This window comes from Culex pipiens, chromosome 2, assembly GCF_016801865.2.
Source record: "Culex pipiens pallens isolate TS chromosome 2, TS_CPP_V2, whole genome shotgun sequence".
NCBI classification, from domain to species: Eukaryota; Metazoa; Arthropoda; class Insecta; order Diptera; family Culicidae; genus Culex; species Culex pipiens.
This window is the reverse complement of record NC_068938.1, coordinates 194611165-194626838: the sequence shown is the minus strand read 5'-3', so window position 1 is coordinate 194626838 and position 15674 is coordinate 194611165. Positions and strand designations below refer to the sequence as shown.

At 38.2% G+C, this 15674-nt stretch overlaps 3 protein-coding genes across 11 annotated transcripts in view; all 3 read left to right on the top strand.

Moving 5' to 3' along the window:
* Positions 1 to 2987, top strand: part of LOC120424725 (polycomb protein Asx) — a 41121-nt gene extending 38134 nt beyond the window's left edge. For all 9 annotated transcript variants that reach the window (XM_052707105.1, XM_039588914.2, XM_039588910.2 and 6 more), the window contains one exon: positions 1621 to 2987. In XM_052707105.1, coding sequence (XP_052563065.1) covers positions 1621 to 2042 — 422 coding nt within the window. In that variant the 3' untranslated portion in view covers positions 2043 to 2987. The remainder of the gene's footprint in view (positions 1 to 1620) is intronic.
* A 1858-nt stretch (positions 2988 to 4845) lies between these two features.
* LOC120424728 (uncharacterized) lies at positions 4846 to 6825 on the top strand. The gene has a single exon (XM_039588920.1). It carries the CDS (start codon positions 4846 to 4848, stop codon positions 6823 to 6825), a length of 1980 nt encoding a protein of 659 aa, XP_039444854.1.
* A 1728-nt stretch (positions 6826 to 8553) lies between these two features.
* On the top strand, positions 8554 to 9704 carry LOC120424721 (cytosolic Fe-S cluster assembly factor NUBP1 homolog). The gene has a single exon (XM_039588904.2). It carries the CDS (start codon positions 8673 to 8675, stop codon positions 9639 to 9641), a length of 969 nt encoding a protein of 322 aa, XP_039444838.1. The 5' UTR covers positions 8554 to 8672; the 3' UTR covers positions 9642 to 9704.
* Positions 9705 to 15674: the final 5970 nt, after the last annotated feature.

Sequence of the window (15674 nt, the reverse complement as noted above, 5' to 3'; positions counted from 1 at the left end):
TCTAACAATAAAAGCTCTTAAAATAATTGAACAAATAAAAAATATTAAAAAACAAATTCTTAAATGTAAAAAAATGGGATTTTTTATTATTCCATTTCTAGATTTTCAAAATTATATTTTTCATTTATTTATTTTTTTAATTTTTAATTTTGAAAAGTTAAATTGCTTGTTTCTGTAGCTAATTGTGCTATCTAGCGGTGGAAAAAACTGAGATTTTTTCAAGGTTGCAAATTTGTTCAAATTTGACTTGCACCCCATCCGTGGAGATGACCTCAGGCAGCCAGCCAACTGGTCGAATTTATTAATTTGTGTTTACTGAACTTGAATTCCATTACATAAACAAAAATATATTATTTTTTCAGCTAAAAACCTACAGAATTTGGAGCATCGAATTTTCCAATTATCGAGGTTTTGGATAATCAAATGCAGACTAGTTTAAAAAAAAAATGTTTTCAGTTTTTACAATTTTAAAGTACAAAATTTAAGATTTTTTTATGGCTTTTGTCTAAATTTCTTAATTGTAAAACTTAAGTATTTATAAATTTTCAACGTTTTGTATTTATTTAAATTTGCGATTTTTTAATTTTGTTAAATTTTAGAATATTCGAATTTTGAAATTTTAATATTTGTGAGTTTTATAATTAAATTTGTTTTTTTTTTCTTTGTTTAGAATTCTAATATATATTAATTTTATAATTTAGGAACACAAACTCACGCGCGCAAACCGAGCTGTCAACTTTTCTTGAGGGGAGCTTCGAAAAGATTGCGAAACTTTTCTTGACCGCGTTCCTTCCGAGCTCCGTACTCGACTTTCATAGGCATACAGACCAAAATTCTGCTTCGGATAATCGCTATATTTTTTGTTGTTGTCTTATTTTTGACCTATAAAATACTTTAAAATTAGATTTTTTAAATCCAAGATGGCGGCAAAAATGGTAGGGATAAATATTGAAAAAAAGCATTTTGTAATTTAATAAGCAAGCATTCATTTAAATTTGACTAAAAAATGGGATCGAAGAACTCGACTCGAAAATCGAAATTTTGTTTGATTTATTATTCGGTTATTCGAAGTCCCATATAAACCTTATGATTAACAAACCCTTTTATACAATTATTTATAATATTATTAGTTTTTTTTTCGATTAGTCAAATTACGTTATTTTGTTTGGTTTTTGTCATATGTTTTTGTTGAGCCAAACCATGCCTAATGCAATGACCTCGGAATTTGTCCGCGAGGTTCCGGGGCTGATTTAAGCTTTATCAGCACATTCCAAAATCTGTACTTTCTCATAATTTCGCAGCCGGCCAGCGGGGAAGAAGATTGGACCACACATACTCACAGCTTGATTATATTTATACCACGTTTTTCGCGAAATATTTCAAATTACTTTTATTTTCGTCGCAAAAGCTAGTTTGGTGCCGCTAAGAGAATTCTAAGTGGAAAGTTCTTGTTCAGTCAAAAGCTTAATCTGATTTATTTGAAATTGTTAACCTACTTTTCGCAAAATCTAAAAAAACACGGTCGTCTCCAACAATAAAATTCGTCGGCGTGCCATCTGAGCAACGCTGCTATGAAATGTTCAAAACATGATTTTATTTGAATAAAATCTTTTCTTCCAGTAATCTCGTACGGCGACATTGGCATCGACACGACAACGGTCGCCGGTGGCGCCGGCGCCGCCACCACCACCGCAGCCCACATCCTGGACAGCAGCACCGCCAGCCACGCCAACGGAGCCCCCCACCCGATGGCCGCGTCCCCGGCGTCGTCCTCGTCCGCCGCTCCCTCTCCGCTTCCTCCGGGCGCCACCAGTAGTAACAGTAACAGCAACAGTAGCAGCATTAGCAGTAGCAGTAGCAGCAATAACAATAGCAGTAATCACAACAATCATCATCATCAGCAGCAACAGCAGCAGAATCATCAACAGAATCAATGTTCGTGCTCGCTGAACGCGATGGTCATCTGTCAGCAGTGTGGGGCCTTCTGCCACGACGATTGCATGGGTGCTTCGAAGCTGTGCGTGTCCTGCGTCATACGATAGAGCTAGAGAGAGAAGGGGAAGGGAAAAGCCTGCGCAAAGACTCACGTAATTTTGTCTAAAGTGTTGTCGTTTTCGTTTGTGTCGTTTTATATTGTTTGTAAAACTCCCTTCGGAAAACTCACTTGGATTTGTTGGCTAAACAAATCCAGAGCCCTGTGAATATAGTTGATAATAAGTGCAAACAAAACTACTACTTTTTAGTGTGTGAGAGCTTGCCGAGAGCCCCGCGCAGCTTGTGGTCGTAAACTAAGCTTGTACATTTTTTCATTCCTTTACAAACACACCCACACACACACACACTGCTGAGAAACGAGAAAAAGCGCGAGGAACGTTTGCCAGATATTGAAGAATGAAAGCAGCAGAACTGAGCTAGTTGTAGGACGAATCCCTCTTGTAATAATTAAAGCTAAGTAACAGAATACAACAAAACACAAACAGAAACTCACACTAACACTCAAACACACACATTCAAAAAAGCGCTGAAGTAATAAAACTATAATCGAAAAAAGAAACCTTGACGCAAAACCTTACACCGAGGCGATTTCAATCATTTAGTTTTTTAATCTCTTTCTTACTCAACAAACCCGCGCGCACTGTTCCACACACACTCTGTGATCTGTGATTGGCTACAAACAAACAAACAAACAAACAAAAAAAAAGCAAGAAGAGAGAACAATAGAAAACACTTTACTACGCAAAATTTAAGTTACACGAATTTATCTTTGCTTCAATTATTTATTTCAAAATGTGACGGCGGTCCAGTTTTCATTCGCTGCTTAATGAAAGGTAGTGAGTATCTTACGTTTAGTTACTACTTTTTATTAATTAATCTTATTATACTATGATTACGCTTTAGTTAGGTGTACACCGTTATCCAAATACAATTGCGCAAGAAGTAAAATTGCTCGTCTCGTTGGAGAAGAGATTGGTACTATCCTGATAAAATGTGCGGTTGTTATATTTTCGCGGGAAGATTGTCGTGCTGAAAGAAAGAAATTTCCCTTGCCTAATTTTACAGGTTGGATAAGTGGTCTGGGTAAGTATGTAAAATTATGATGAAGGTTCACTTTTTGACCATCCAAGTTAGTGCTCAAGAGCAATGTTTGATATTTTCCGAACAAAAAGACGAAAAAACAAAAATCTAAAGGTTTTTAAACCATATTTTTTTAAAATTCTTTGTTTTGTTTAGTTCCGAAATCTTTTAAAAATGAAAAAAACATTTTTTTACTCTGAACTAATAAGTTTAAAAAAAACTTAAATTATTCAAAATTCTTAAAATCTTAAATTTTAAAATTGTTTGACTGTCTCCAAAAAAAAAAAAACAAAATATCGTAAAATTCAAAACAATCAAAAGCTGTGAGATGTAAAATACAATAGATTTTTTTTAATTTTATTGTCTTTGTCATTGAATCTTTTGATTGGCTTCAAAAATTCGGAATTAAAAAAAAAAATTTCTAAAAGTCTTCAAATCTACTTTGTCATTGTTTGTTCCTAAAAATGTAGATAGAAAATCTCAATTCGTACCTTTAAAAATTAAAAATTGAGATAAAACATTTAAAACATTTCAAGATATAATTTTTTTGGTCTTTGTTTGTCCCCAACATTTAAAAAAACGTAAACCCTTAAATTTAAAAACAAACATTCAAAAATTTAGAATAAAAAAACAAATATTTTAATGTTCGATACCCAAAAGCTTTGAAATTGAAAATTCCAAAAGTCTTAAAATCTATTTTTTTATTCTTGACCCTTAAAAAACACACACACAATTCGTAACTCTAAAAATAAAAAAAAAATCATTCAGAAATGTTAGGATTCAATTTCTTCTTCGTCTTCTTCGGTCTTCGTTTGTCTCAAAAAATTTAAAAATTAAAAATATCTTAGACGCCTAAATTTTAAAATCCTTTGTTGCCTCCAAAAATTGCATCTAAAAATTAAAAAAAAAATCGTTATTCGTGACGTTCAAAATTCAAAAATTGGAAAATTCAAGAATCAAAAATTTACAAGTTGTACTTTTTTGTCTTTATTTTTTTAATTAGAAAATTCTTTAGCACTTGAAATTGTTTTAAAATTGTTTGTTTGCTTCTTAAAAAATTTAAAAACTGAGAAAAAATGTACATTTGAAATAAAAAAAATCTCAAAATCTTTATTATTATAATTCGTTAGTTTTGTTTATGCCTAAAATAAAAATTCAAAAATCGTAAAATATAAAAAATTGTTATAGAACATGTTGGACGAGTTTGAATTGATGCGCACCTTCTGTGCGAAAACTTTTATTTGTTTTTATCTCATATTTAAATTTTCCGTGTACCTTACGTCAAATGAAATAAAAAAAAACAGAGTTCAGTGTGTAACCGAAAAAGTCAGACGCGCGGTTTTTTACTCGATCCGTGCTCCGGAAGAAAAATCGGGAAAAAGGCCGCGGAAAATACAGTCCACTCGACGGAAACGGGAATCATTGTGGTCCTACACGAGCCGGATGCTGGAGTAGTGTTCCGGAAGTGAATTTGACGGATTTTCGACGGAAAAGCCGATTGCGATCACGGTCGACGTGTCCGTGTATGCGCGTGTGTGTGACGTCGAGGGCGTAGCACCCACGCCGTGAAAAGTGCGCGATCCGACAGCCAGTGCTGGTGGAAGACCGGGGAAGTGCCCCGGAAGATCGGAAAAAGGTTCCGAAAGACTGGACAAAGCGTCCGGAAGCGACGGAGAAATCCGATTCGATCGCGCGGCCGACGTGCCCGCGTGTGAGTGTGTTTAAGGAGCGTCGAGGCGTAGCCCCATCTAGCGACGGGCATGATGGATGATGTTGAGAACGCCCAAAGGTGGTAGGAAGAAGACGCCAAAGAAGATAAACCCCGCGAAAAGTGACGCTCAGAAGAGCGAAGTGAAAGACTCGACAGAAGTGAAAGTGATTCCGGTGACGCCGATCAGCGAGCAGCTTGAGGAACAGCGGCGGAAGGAGGAAGCTCGAAAGATGGAAGAGCAGCTGAAGGTGCTGATACGGCAGCGGGACGCGGTGGCGGAAAAGCTGGACCGAGTGAAAGTAGCCATCAAGTCGAGCACCGAGCAACCGAACCAGAACTTGAAGAACCTGCACTTCCTGAAGTTGCAGTTGAAGACGGTCGAGGCCTGCTACGGTGAGTTCAATGCGTTCCAGAACCAGATCTACGGATTGGCACTCACTCCGGAGCAGGAGAAGCAGCACCGGGTGTGCTACTTAAAATTCGAGACGCTGCACAACATTTTGACGATTCAGCTAAACGAGTTGATCGAACGACTATCGAAGCCGAGCGTCGCGCTCGTCCCGGCCGCCCCCGCGTGTGCAGTTGTGCCGCAGTACCTGCCGCCGCTCAGTGTGCCCTTGCCGAAGTTCGACGGCACTTACGAGAACTGGTTCTCGTTCAAGTGCATGTTCAGGAGCGTGATGGACCGGTACCAGGGTGAGGCTCCATCAATGAAGCTGTACCATCTACGGAACTCGTTGGTCGGCAGGGCGGAAGGCGTGATCGACCAAGACATCATCAACAACAACGATTACGAGGCAGCATGGGCTCTCTTGGTGGAGACCTATGAGGACAAGCGAGTGATAATTGACAAGCATATCCAAGCTTTGTTCAGTCTGCCAAAGATCACTCATGATAAGGCCGATGAATTCCGGAAGCTGATTGACACGTGCGTCAAGCACATCGGAGCGTTGAAACATCTGCAGCTTCCTGTCAACGGGTTGAGCGAGCAGATGCTGGTAAACCTGCTTGCGGCTCGGATGGACAGAGAAACACGAAAGGCGTGGGAATCTGAACAGACAGCGGGCGAACTACCAACGTACGAGGCAACTATGGAGTTCCTGAAGAAGAGTTGCAGAGTTCTGGAGCAGTTGGAGTTGACAAGTGTGTCGGCGAACACTGCCAAGCCGCACAGATCGGTAGCACTGCTGATAGCTGGCGCGAAGAAGTGTTCCACGTGTAACCGGCAACATGACTTGAAAGGGTGCGACCAGTTCAAGACAAAATCCGTGAACGAGAAGTACAGCCACTTGAGGAAATGTGGGTTGTGCTTCAACTGTTTGAAGAAGGGACATCGCGTGGCAGTCTGTACTTCGACGAACACCTGCATGATCTGTGGCAAGCGGCATCACACCATGCTGCACACTGATGGAGTGAAGAAGCAGATGGACGCTTCGATGTCAATGGCGCCAGCTTCGCCGAAGGCAAACGACGAACATCGCGCTCGACCTGCCAGGAAACAGACCCTTCTTTCGACCGCCGTGGTACTTGTCGACGGTGGAAGCGGTGGCCCGCACTTGTGTCGGGCGCTCATAGACTCGGGATCGCAGAACCACTTCGTTACGGAACGGTTTGCCGACAAACTGGCGATCAAGAAGATGCACGCCGACTACCAGGTCAGTGGTTTGCATGACAGCAAGACGAGGATCAGCAGCCTGGTTCGAGCGATGGTTAGGTCTCGCGTTGGCGATTTCTCGACCGAGCTGGAGCTGTTAGTCACTCCGAGTATAATTGATGAACTGCCGCCGGAATCGATCGACATCACAAGCTGGAACATACCGCCGAACATCAAGCTGGCCGACCCGGGGTTCAATTCGGCAGGCCAAATCGATATGCTGCTGGGAGCAGAATTGTTTTGGAACCTGATAAAGTCAGGTAGAATCACGCTGGCGGAGAACCTGCCCTCCCTCAGGGAAACTGAGTTGGGATGGGTGGTCGGTGGTGCTTTGAAGCATGCGGCAGAGGTGCGGAATGGAACTACTGGAGCAAGGAAGGTTTGAAATGCCTCCATTTCAACGTGGGGAGGATGTTGGACGAGTTTGAATTGATGCGCACCTTCTGTGCGAAAACTTTTATTTGTTTTTATCTCATATTTAAATTTTCCGTGTACCTTACGTCAAATGAAATAAAAAAACAGAGTTCAGTGTGTAACCGAAAAAGTCAGACGCGCGGTTTTTTACTCGATCCGTGCTCCGAAAGAAAAATCGGGAAAAAGGCCGCGGAAAATACAGTCCACTCGACGGAAACGGGAATCAGAACAAATAAATCGAAAAATTCTTTGACTCTCATATTTAAAAGTTTTTTTTTGTCCCAAAATTCTGAAATTTAAAATGAAATTTTCTTTAAATTTAAATTATGTAAATTTTATTTTTTTTTTCATTTTAAACCTTTTTCAAAATTCAAAAAATGTAAAATGCATTATTTACAAAATAAAAAAAAGATAATATAAAAAATAATTAAATTAGAAACTTAAAAAAATTAATAACTGAATTTTCTTTGTCTTAAAAAAAATAAAAAATTTAGTAAAAATTAAAAAAATCTTGATCTTTTAAATTTTTATACACTTTGTTTTCAAAAAACATTTAAAAAGAATGCAGGCCAAGGGTGCATGATACTGATGATACTCGTCGGTTGACACCCAGGCGAGGAACATCCCGGAAGGAGCCCAACTACATCCGTAGTGCTGTTTGGACAAAACAGCATGGCTCTGGTTCCTTGCAAGTGTCCTATTTTCTTACCTCCACGTTGGCTTGGTTTAGTCATCATGATGACAAGGTGTAACCTAGCTGGTGGCCTGTGGAAACGACTCGTAAACCTTTGACCAGCGAGGGTCAGAGTAGAGACGGCTAAAAGAAAGGGGCGCGTCAATGTGGGAAAGGGAAGTAATTTGTGATTGTAGACGGTATTGTTTTGATTCGCAGTATGTTGAGTCAATTAAACATCAATTAAACATCGCACAACGGGGTTTCTCTTCTCTTCATTCTCAGCTATCACCGACACCACCTATCTTCTGTTTATTTTGTTTCACTGATTTTCTAACGCGGCTTCTGTTTACTATCCTCGATTTGATTTCGATTTTACTCATTTGATTCTCTTATTTCTCAACACTTTTCCACTTTATTTTACCAATTGATGCTGCTGTAACAAACTGTCTGTTTTCCCTTAATTTGGCAGCGATGTCAATTTTGTTTATCATGTGCCTTTTATTTATTTATCTATTTGAATAATTTCTCATCTTCCCTGTAAATTGCCCTCAATACAATCTAAGCTTGTTTGTTTATCTACTTCATAAATTACTAACTTTAATTTACTATTGATTCTTTACATAGTATATTTCCTTCACTGACCATTGTTTTGAAACTTCACCTTTTTCTTAAGCAGGTGAGGTTCGAGCCCTTACTCAATTTATGGAATGGTTAAAGGATTAACAGAAATATTACTATTGTACATATTCAAATTTGACTAAAATGGCGTCGCAGAATATTCAAATTTGATGTTAAAAGTGAGAAAATGGAAAAATATTGATTTTTTTTTTTTTGATTTTCGGCTCTATAGTTTCAGGCATTTATCGTTTCGTTGTTTTGGTTGAATCACTGAGTTCATGTGGATAACTGACCAATGCCCCCTATTTTAAAACAAACATATATTCCAATAAGAATTTTCCACGAGCATGAATGGCTTCATTCACAAGCTGAAAAATACTATACCCGCTTTGACAGTTCTCTCTCCAGTTGTTTTGTGTTTACACGAAATCCCGTTCGAAGTTCGTCTGTTTACATCCGCGCGTTGCATCTTATCGCGAAATCAGTGATTCAGTGTTAACTTCCCGCATTTCCGCCCCGTCACGATGAGTTCCGCGGAAGTGACCGCCGCCGCTAAACCAGCAGACGCCCCGGAACACTGCCCGGGAACGGCCAGCGAATCGGCCGGAAAAGCATCCGCCTGTGCCGGCTGTCCGAATCAGCAGATTTGCGCCACCGGACCAAAGGGCCCCGATCCGTCGATTGCACTGGTCAAGGAGAAGCTTCGGGAGGTCCGGAACAAGGTGCTGGTGCTGTCGGGGAAGGGTGGCGTGGGGAAGAGTACCGTTACGGCACTGCTGAGCCGTGCCATGGCCCAGCACAATCCGGACCGGAACTTTGGCGTGCTGGACATTGACATTTGTGGACCGTCGCAGCCGCGGGTTTTGGGCGTGCTCGGCGAGCAGGTGCACCAGTCCGGATCCGGCTGGTCGCCCGTGTACATCGAGGACAATCTGAGCCTGATGTCGATCGGGTTTTTGCTGGGCAGTCCGGACGACGCAATCATCTGGCGTGGGCCGAAAAAGAACGGAATGATTCGTCAGTTTTTGACTGAGGTTGACTGGGGCCAGCTGGACTACCTGGTGCTGGACACTCCGCCGGGGACCTCCGACGAGCACCTGTCGGCGGCAACATTCCTCAAAGAAACCGACGGACGCTGGGGAGCGGTCCTGGTGACGACCCCGCAGGAAGTGGCCCTGCTGGACGTGCGCAAGGAAATCACCTTCTGCAAGAAGATGGCCATCCCGGTGGTCGGCGTCGTCGAGAACATGTCCGTGTTTGTGTGTCCCAAGTGCGCCACGGAGTCGGACATCTTTCCGGCGAAAACGGGCGGCGCCGAGCGGATGTGTGCCGACATGGAGGTGCGGTACTTGGGCAAGCTGCCGCTGGATCCGCGGCTGGCCAAGTGCTGCGATGAGGGGAAGGATTTCCTGGCGGAACATGCGGGCAGTCCGACGGTGACGGCGCTCAAGGGCATCGTGGCCCGCGTGCAGGAGTTCTTCGAGGCGGAGTGAGTTTTTCTTGGGATGATTTATGCCAACTGCGGAGCGGTTATTAAAGTTTGTTTCGTAAAATGATTCATTTTAATCATTCGCTAAAACTACCGAAGAATCCTTCAGAGCAATTCCCTTCGAAATCGCCGATTTCGATCATTTTTTATTTTTTGTATTTTTTTTATTTAGCTCAAACTTTGTGGGGGCCCTATTACCAAAGAATCCATTTTGCGTCATTGGTTCACTCATACAAAACTCCATACAATTTTGGCAGCTGTTCATACAAAAAAGGTGCGTAAATATTTGAAAATCTGTATAATAAATACGTAAATATTCGAAAGAAGTATTGGCCAAAATTTTGCCGACGGTTTATATTTTTTTTATATACATTGATTTTTGTTTAAAAAAAATAAATCTTGTACTTACATCTTTTTAACCTTATTTTTTTAACGTAAAACCGAATTTGCAATCGAAAAGTACTTAACAATTTTTTAGTCATGTATTCATTCAAAGTACACTCAACCCCCGGTGGTTGGTCACTTTTTCGTTTGACACTTTTTTAGTTTGTACCCCGTTGGTTGGTCAAAGTCAAACTAAAAAGTGACTAACTGTCACTTTTTACACGACGCTCACGCACACTATCAAAACAAACGTTTGGTAGTGTATGTGAACTCCGTGTAAAAGGGGTGTCAAACTAAAAAGTGACCCCGTTCGTTTGACAACAGTTGGTGTCAAACCACCGGGGTTTGAGTGTAGAATTTTGTCCGAAAAATTGCGGTTTTTAGTTTTTTTAAATAGTGTCCTAATTCCCATTCCTGAAAATACATTGTTTTAAGTTCAGCAAATTTGCTATAAAATTGTCTAAAAGACATTGAAGATTAAACCTCTGGTTGCGGTTTAAAGAAAACAGAAATAGGAAAATTAGGTCCTAAAATGAAGCTTAGATTGCTGATATTATTGATTACAGCGATACTGCCGTTTTACGGCGATATGTTGTAACGCCATTGAGGTGATTTTGCTGTAGACACGATTTTCTGTTTTTGTTCATATTTTCAATTTTAAATGACTAATTTAAGGTCTGCTCTGTAGAAACTGTTAAAAAGTACAATAAAAATGTGGCCCCTACAAAATTTCTGGTTTTTTCCTATTCCCCACGATTTTAAACCACAAACATCATTTGGCCGTAAAAATAGCAATAAAAAATCACTACTTTTCCTTCCCAGTGATGTATGTATACATTGCTCGATCAAAGCTGGCTATATTTTTTGTGCCAGCAGCTGAGCGGATCCCTTAATGAATTGTCCACGTGGATACTATAGGGGGGGGGGGTGGCGGGGGGAGGGGTATTAGGGAGCGTTCTTTTATTACGTAACTCAGCTGGAGGGGGGTGGGGGTGTTGGAGGCCGTGTTACGCTCCATACATTTTTTTTAAATTTGTATGGAAATTTTGGGGAAGGGGTCTAAAAATCCGTTTTTTATGTGTTACGTAATAAAAGAACGCTCCCTTAGTGATTATCTACGCTACATAAACATATTTTTTGCATGTACAATTGTCCTCAAGGGAGGTGGGTGGGTCTAGAATTTTCAAAAAAGTGTCTACGTGGATGTGGATAAGGTGTCATCCATTAAGTACGTCACATTTAATACGTCAGCCGAAATTTACTCCACCCCCCTTTGTCACGATTTCCCTATGCTTTTAACACGCAATGTCACGCTTGCTCAAAACCCCCCTCTTCCCTCAGAACGTGACGTACTTTATGGATGACGCCTAATGGACGTCCCCTTAATAATTAAGTCGAAATAATGTAATAAAATATTGCCCACTCTTGATTTGGTCCACCATTTCAACATTCAAACAGTATTGAATTTGACTTCTATCAATTCTCAATGTATACATACATCATGGTGAGTAAAATTGGCGTATACATCATTGTTTGTTTGCTTAATAAAATGGGCCCCAGAGCAGTTATTTGAAAAATTCTTTCGTCAGGAGGTAGCTTTTAAGATTATTTATCAGACTGTACAATAAAATTGAAAATGTCCAAAATGGCGTATACATCATATCGCCGTAAAACGGCAGGATAGAGCTTATTTTTATGAGTACAATGACCCTTTAAAAGACCGCAAAAGGGTTTAAAATTGATTTTTAATTCCATTTTGTAAAATTTACTTCATGGCCCTTCTTGACAGAAAAGGTCCTGCTTGCCAGTTCGTTCAAAGGGGACCATAGTTGATCCATCGAAAAAATGTTATCTTGTCAATATTTTTTTTGCGTTAAAATGAAAAAAAGTTTAAAAGTTACCGTTGGTCATAAAAATTTACATAGGGTTTTAGTACCCAATTGAAGTTTTTTAAGTCTCACCCAAACAACCCTCCAATTTCTAATGTCGTTATTTCAGCAACTCGACGTCGCCGTGTTATCATGTCGTACGTCGTTTTTTTGACGTTCCGATAAAAACGCGTTTTAATGTTTGACCTTGTATAAACAAAAACCCGAGCACGCGATGCAAACAATAACAAACACGTTTTGTTTGGTTGACCATTTTGTGCATTGCCCCGAAGTTTGGTGGAATTTGGTTGCTGGAGTCCCAAGTTATAATTCATCGAATTCGGCTCCGACTCCACAAGGGCTGGTTTGCACATTTATTTTCTTCTGATTTTCATTTCTGTATTTTTCGATGTCAAAAAAGTTTAGTCGGGGTTGTTTTAGAAACATTAGTAAATAAAATATATTTTTCAAAATTGAACATAAAGGATTGAAATCAGAAAAAAACGCAAATAAAAACTCAACATAGCGGCTTCGAAGAGCAGAAATTCGTGGAACATTTTCCCTCGCAGTTGGCGCACTTGACGCGTTACTTGCATTGATGAGCGTAAATGATTGATCCTATTTGGTTGCATTTGGATTAAGATTGTTTGTAGCCAGTGAAAATTAAAAAAAAAATATTGAGAGTAATTATAGTTTACATAATTTATTTAACGATTTTGGCTGTAATAAAAAAAAGTTTGGTTTACAGGTTGTAATTTTAATGTTCATAGACTTCCAATAGCACCAACTAGCTGTGTAAGCGTTTGAGTCGTGCACTGGGAAACTTCTAACATTTGATTCATACTGTTCTGCAGTGAGTTACTTTTGCTGTTCACCATATCTAGCTGGTTACAAAGTTTCCTAGCCTCGCCGTCACTCGTGATGCGCAATTGGTAGATTTCACTTTGCAACTGTTGAGCGTTCGTAAAAGCGTTATCCTGCGTCGATTTTAAGTTTTGAATTTTAGTTTCCACGTTGTTTCTCGAGCTTTCAAAGGACTGGTTCAGCTGTTGAATTTGTGCATCATGTCGAAAGATTAAATTTTCAAGGTTTAGAATTTCTTGAGATGCGGATTTCACCCATGTGTCGATTGACAAAAACTTGCTGTTTAATTCTTGATTTTCACTTTTAATTAATCTTAGATTGCTCCTATACCCTTCGTCAATTTTCATTTGCGTTTTCCATTTTTGATTGTTTTGCTGCGTTGATATTAGAAAAGTTTGGTTCAATGTTCTAATTTGTAAATCAATGCTTTTAATAGTTTTATCAGTAACTCCTTCTTGTTTTTCACTCTTCATCATTATTTGGTCTAATTTGTCTGTCATATTTGCATTACTTCTTTCTAAAACCCTAATTTTATTTATCAATTTATCGTTTTCAAGCTGTGAAGCTTCAGTCTTGCTTTTCATTTCACTTCTAAGCTTCTCATTTTCAGTTAGAATTTTTTTGTTTGCCATCAAAATGTTGTGAATTTCATCTTTAGTTGCACGCAAAGATTTTTCCAAAATTCCATTCTTATTCTGCAAGTCGTGAACCCTAACTTCCAAATCACTTTTGATTTTGATTTGAAATTTTTCCAATTGTTGAAGGATCTTAATTTGCTGATCAAATTTTAAGTTCATAGCTCGTTCCAGTTGAAGGTAGTTATTCGCCACACGAGTTATTTCGGGAATAGTAACTGAGTTCAAATGCACCACAACATCGTTCAATTGTTTGTCTTGGAGTTGATCGTATGCTGCACTTCTTTTGGTTCTTTCTGAGGTGTAATTATTGGTTGCAATTTTATCACTTTTGCTAGTGGAAATCAAAACAACCCAATTTAAGCTGAAATTTGAAAGAAATTTAGAAATAAATTAAGTTAAAACAGCTACTAATGAATGACTAACCAAATGATAAAAATCGACCTCATGGTGCAACGTTCACCAATTTCTGTATTGAATGCAACTGAACTAAACATACATTATTTTATAAGTTAATAAGTTCTCACTGAGCAGGTTATTGCTTCTGTTAGCTCATTCGTGGTAAGCACTGATTAATTTTAGATTGTACCAACAATGAGTAGTTCGGAAGCAATGTGCGAATGTTCCAAAGAAATTATGTAATCTTATGGGAAGCGTTCTTCAATTACGAAACGCGATTTTTTTTTAAATTTGTTAAATACCGAACTATGAAAAAATCAATAAAAAAAATTAATTTCGGAATAAATTGCAAGTTCGCAAAATTTCATGATTATAAAATCCAATTGCTTAAAAAAGCTTCTTATTTTTTATTATGGAAAAAATGTAAATTTAATAAAATGAATAGTAAAAATTGTAATTTAAAATACATATAATTGAAATGATAAAAATGCTGGGAAAATGTTCCTAACCATTTACATACGGCCAGGGTGGCCACACAAGTCGGAAAATCGGGAAAGTCGGAAAAAAGTCGGGAATTCGCCAAAATCCGCAAAAAATCGAGAAAAAGTCTGGAATTTGTGATTTTTAGTCAAAAAGTCGGGAAAAGTCGGGAATTCCGAGCATACTTGTTTGAAAATTGTATTCTATCGCTTGAATAATTTTGTCATATTTTGTACAATTTTCAAATTAAATTCACTCAATTTTTCTTCAGTAATAGGTTCCTTTCACAATTTAAATTTAAAAAAAGTCATTAAAAATTCTAATAAATATTGAATGCATTTTCATAACATTTTTTTTAAATAATCATCATATTTTTACTAATTTTTGTTTAGCAAGCAAAATCTATTTATAAAAAAAAACAAATTTAACTAAAAACGGCAATAAAGTTAATAAAAAACTAAAAGATATCTAATAAATAACAGAACCTAATTTTGGCCAGCGTAAAGTTATGATTCTGTTTTAATATTGATTGAATAATTGAAAAAAGATTCCAACTAGAGATTGGCAATAGTTTTTTTGGTGGAAAATATTCATTAATTCATTTCAAATATTTTTTTTTTCCAAATGTTGATCTTGAACTTTTTTTGTGAGTATGGGTAAATTACTATAGATTAAGCTAGATTTTTAGTTTTGGGAAAACTTAAATATCGTATAAAATCCAATCGTTGTTCGTTCTGAATGAAAATATTGAAAAAAAGTTAACGTTTTGTAAATATGAACAAAAAAAATGAAAAATCAAAAAAGTTAATAAAAGAAATTTCGATTTAAGTTATTGCAAATATGTCTCTTCGATCATTTCGCATAAAGTAAATTGTAAAACATGGATCCTTATCAAACTGAATTTTCCATTGAAAAAAAAAAAAATAAGCAGGGTAATTCTCTACCAACTCACACGAAATCGGGAAAAGTTGCCCCGACCCCTCTTCGATTTGCGTGAAACTTTGTCCTAAGGGGTAACTTTTGTCCCTGATCACGAATCCGAGGTCCGTTTTTTGATATCTCGTGACGGAGGGGCGGTACGACCCCTTCCATTTTTGAACATGCGAAAAAAGAGGTATTTTTCAATAATTTGCAGCCTGAAACGGTGATGAGATAGAAATTTGGTGTCAAAGGGACTTTTATGTAGAATTAGACGCCCGATTTGATGGCGTACTCAGAATTCCGAAAAAACGTATTTTTCATCGAAAAAAACACTAAGAAAGTTTCAAAAATTCTCCCATTTTCCGTTACTCGACTGTAAAAAATTTTGGAACATGTCATTTTATGGAAAATTTAATGTACTTTTCGAATCTACATTGACCCAGAAGGGTCATTTTTTCATTTAGAACAAAATTTTTCATTTTAAAA

Coding starts and splice junctions, on each gene's coding strand:
- LOC120424728 (XM_039588920.1), top strand. CDS start 4,846: ATGTTGAGAACGCCCAAAGGTGGTAGGAAGAAGACGCCAAAGAAGATA.
- LOC120424721 (XM_039588904.2), top strand. CDS start 8,673: ATGAGTTCCGCGGAAGTGACCGCCGCCGCTAAACCAGCAGACGCCCCG.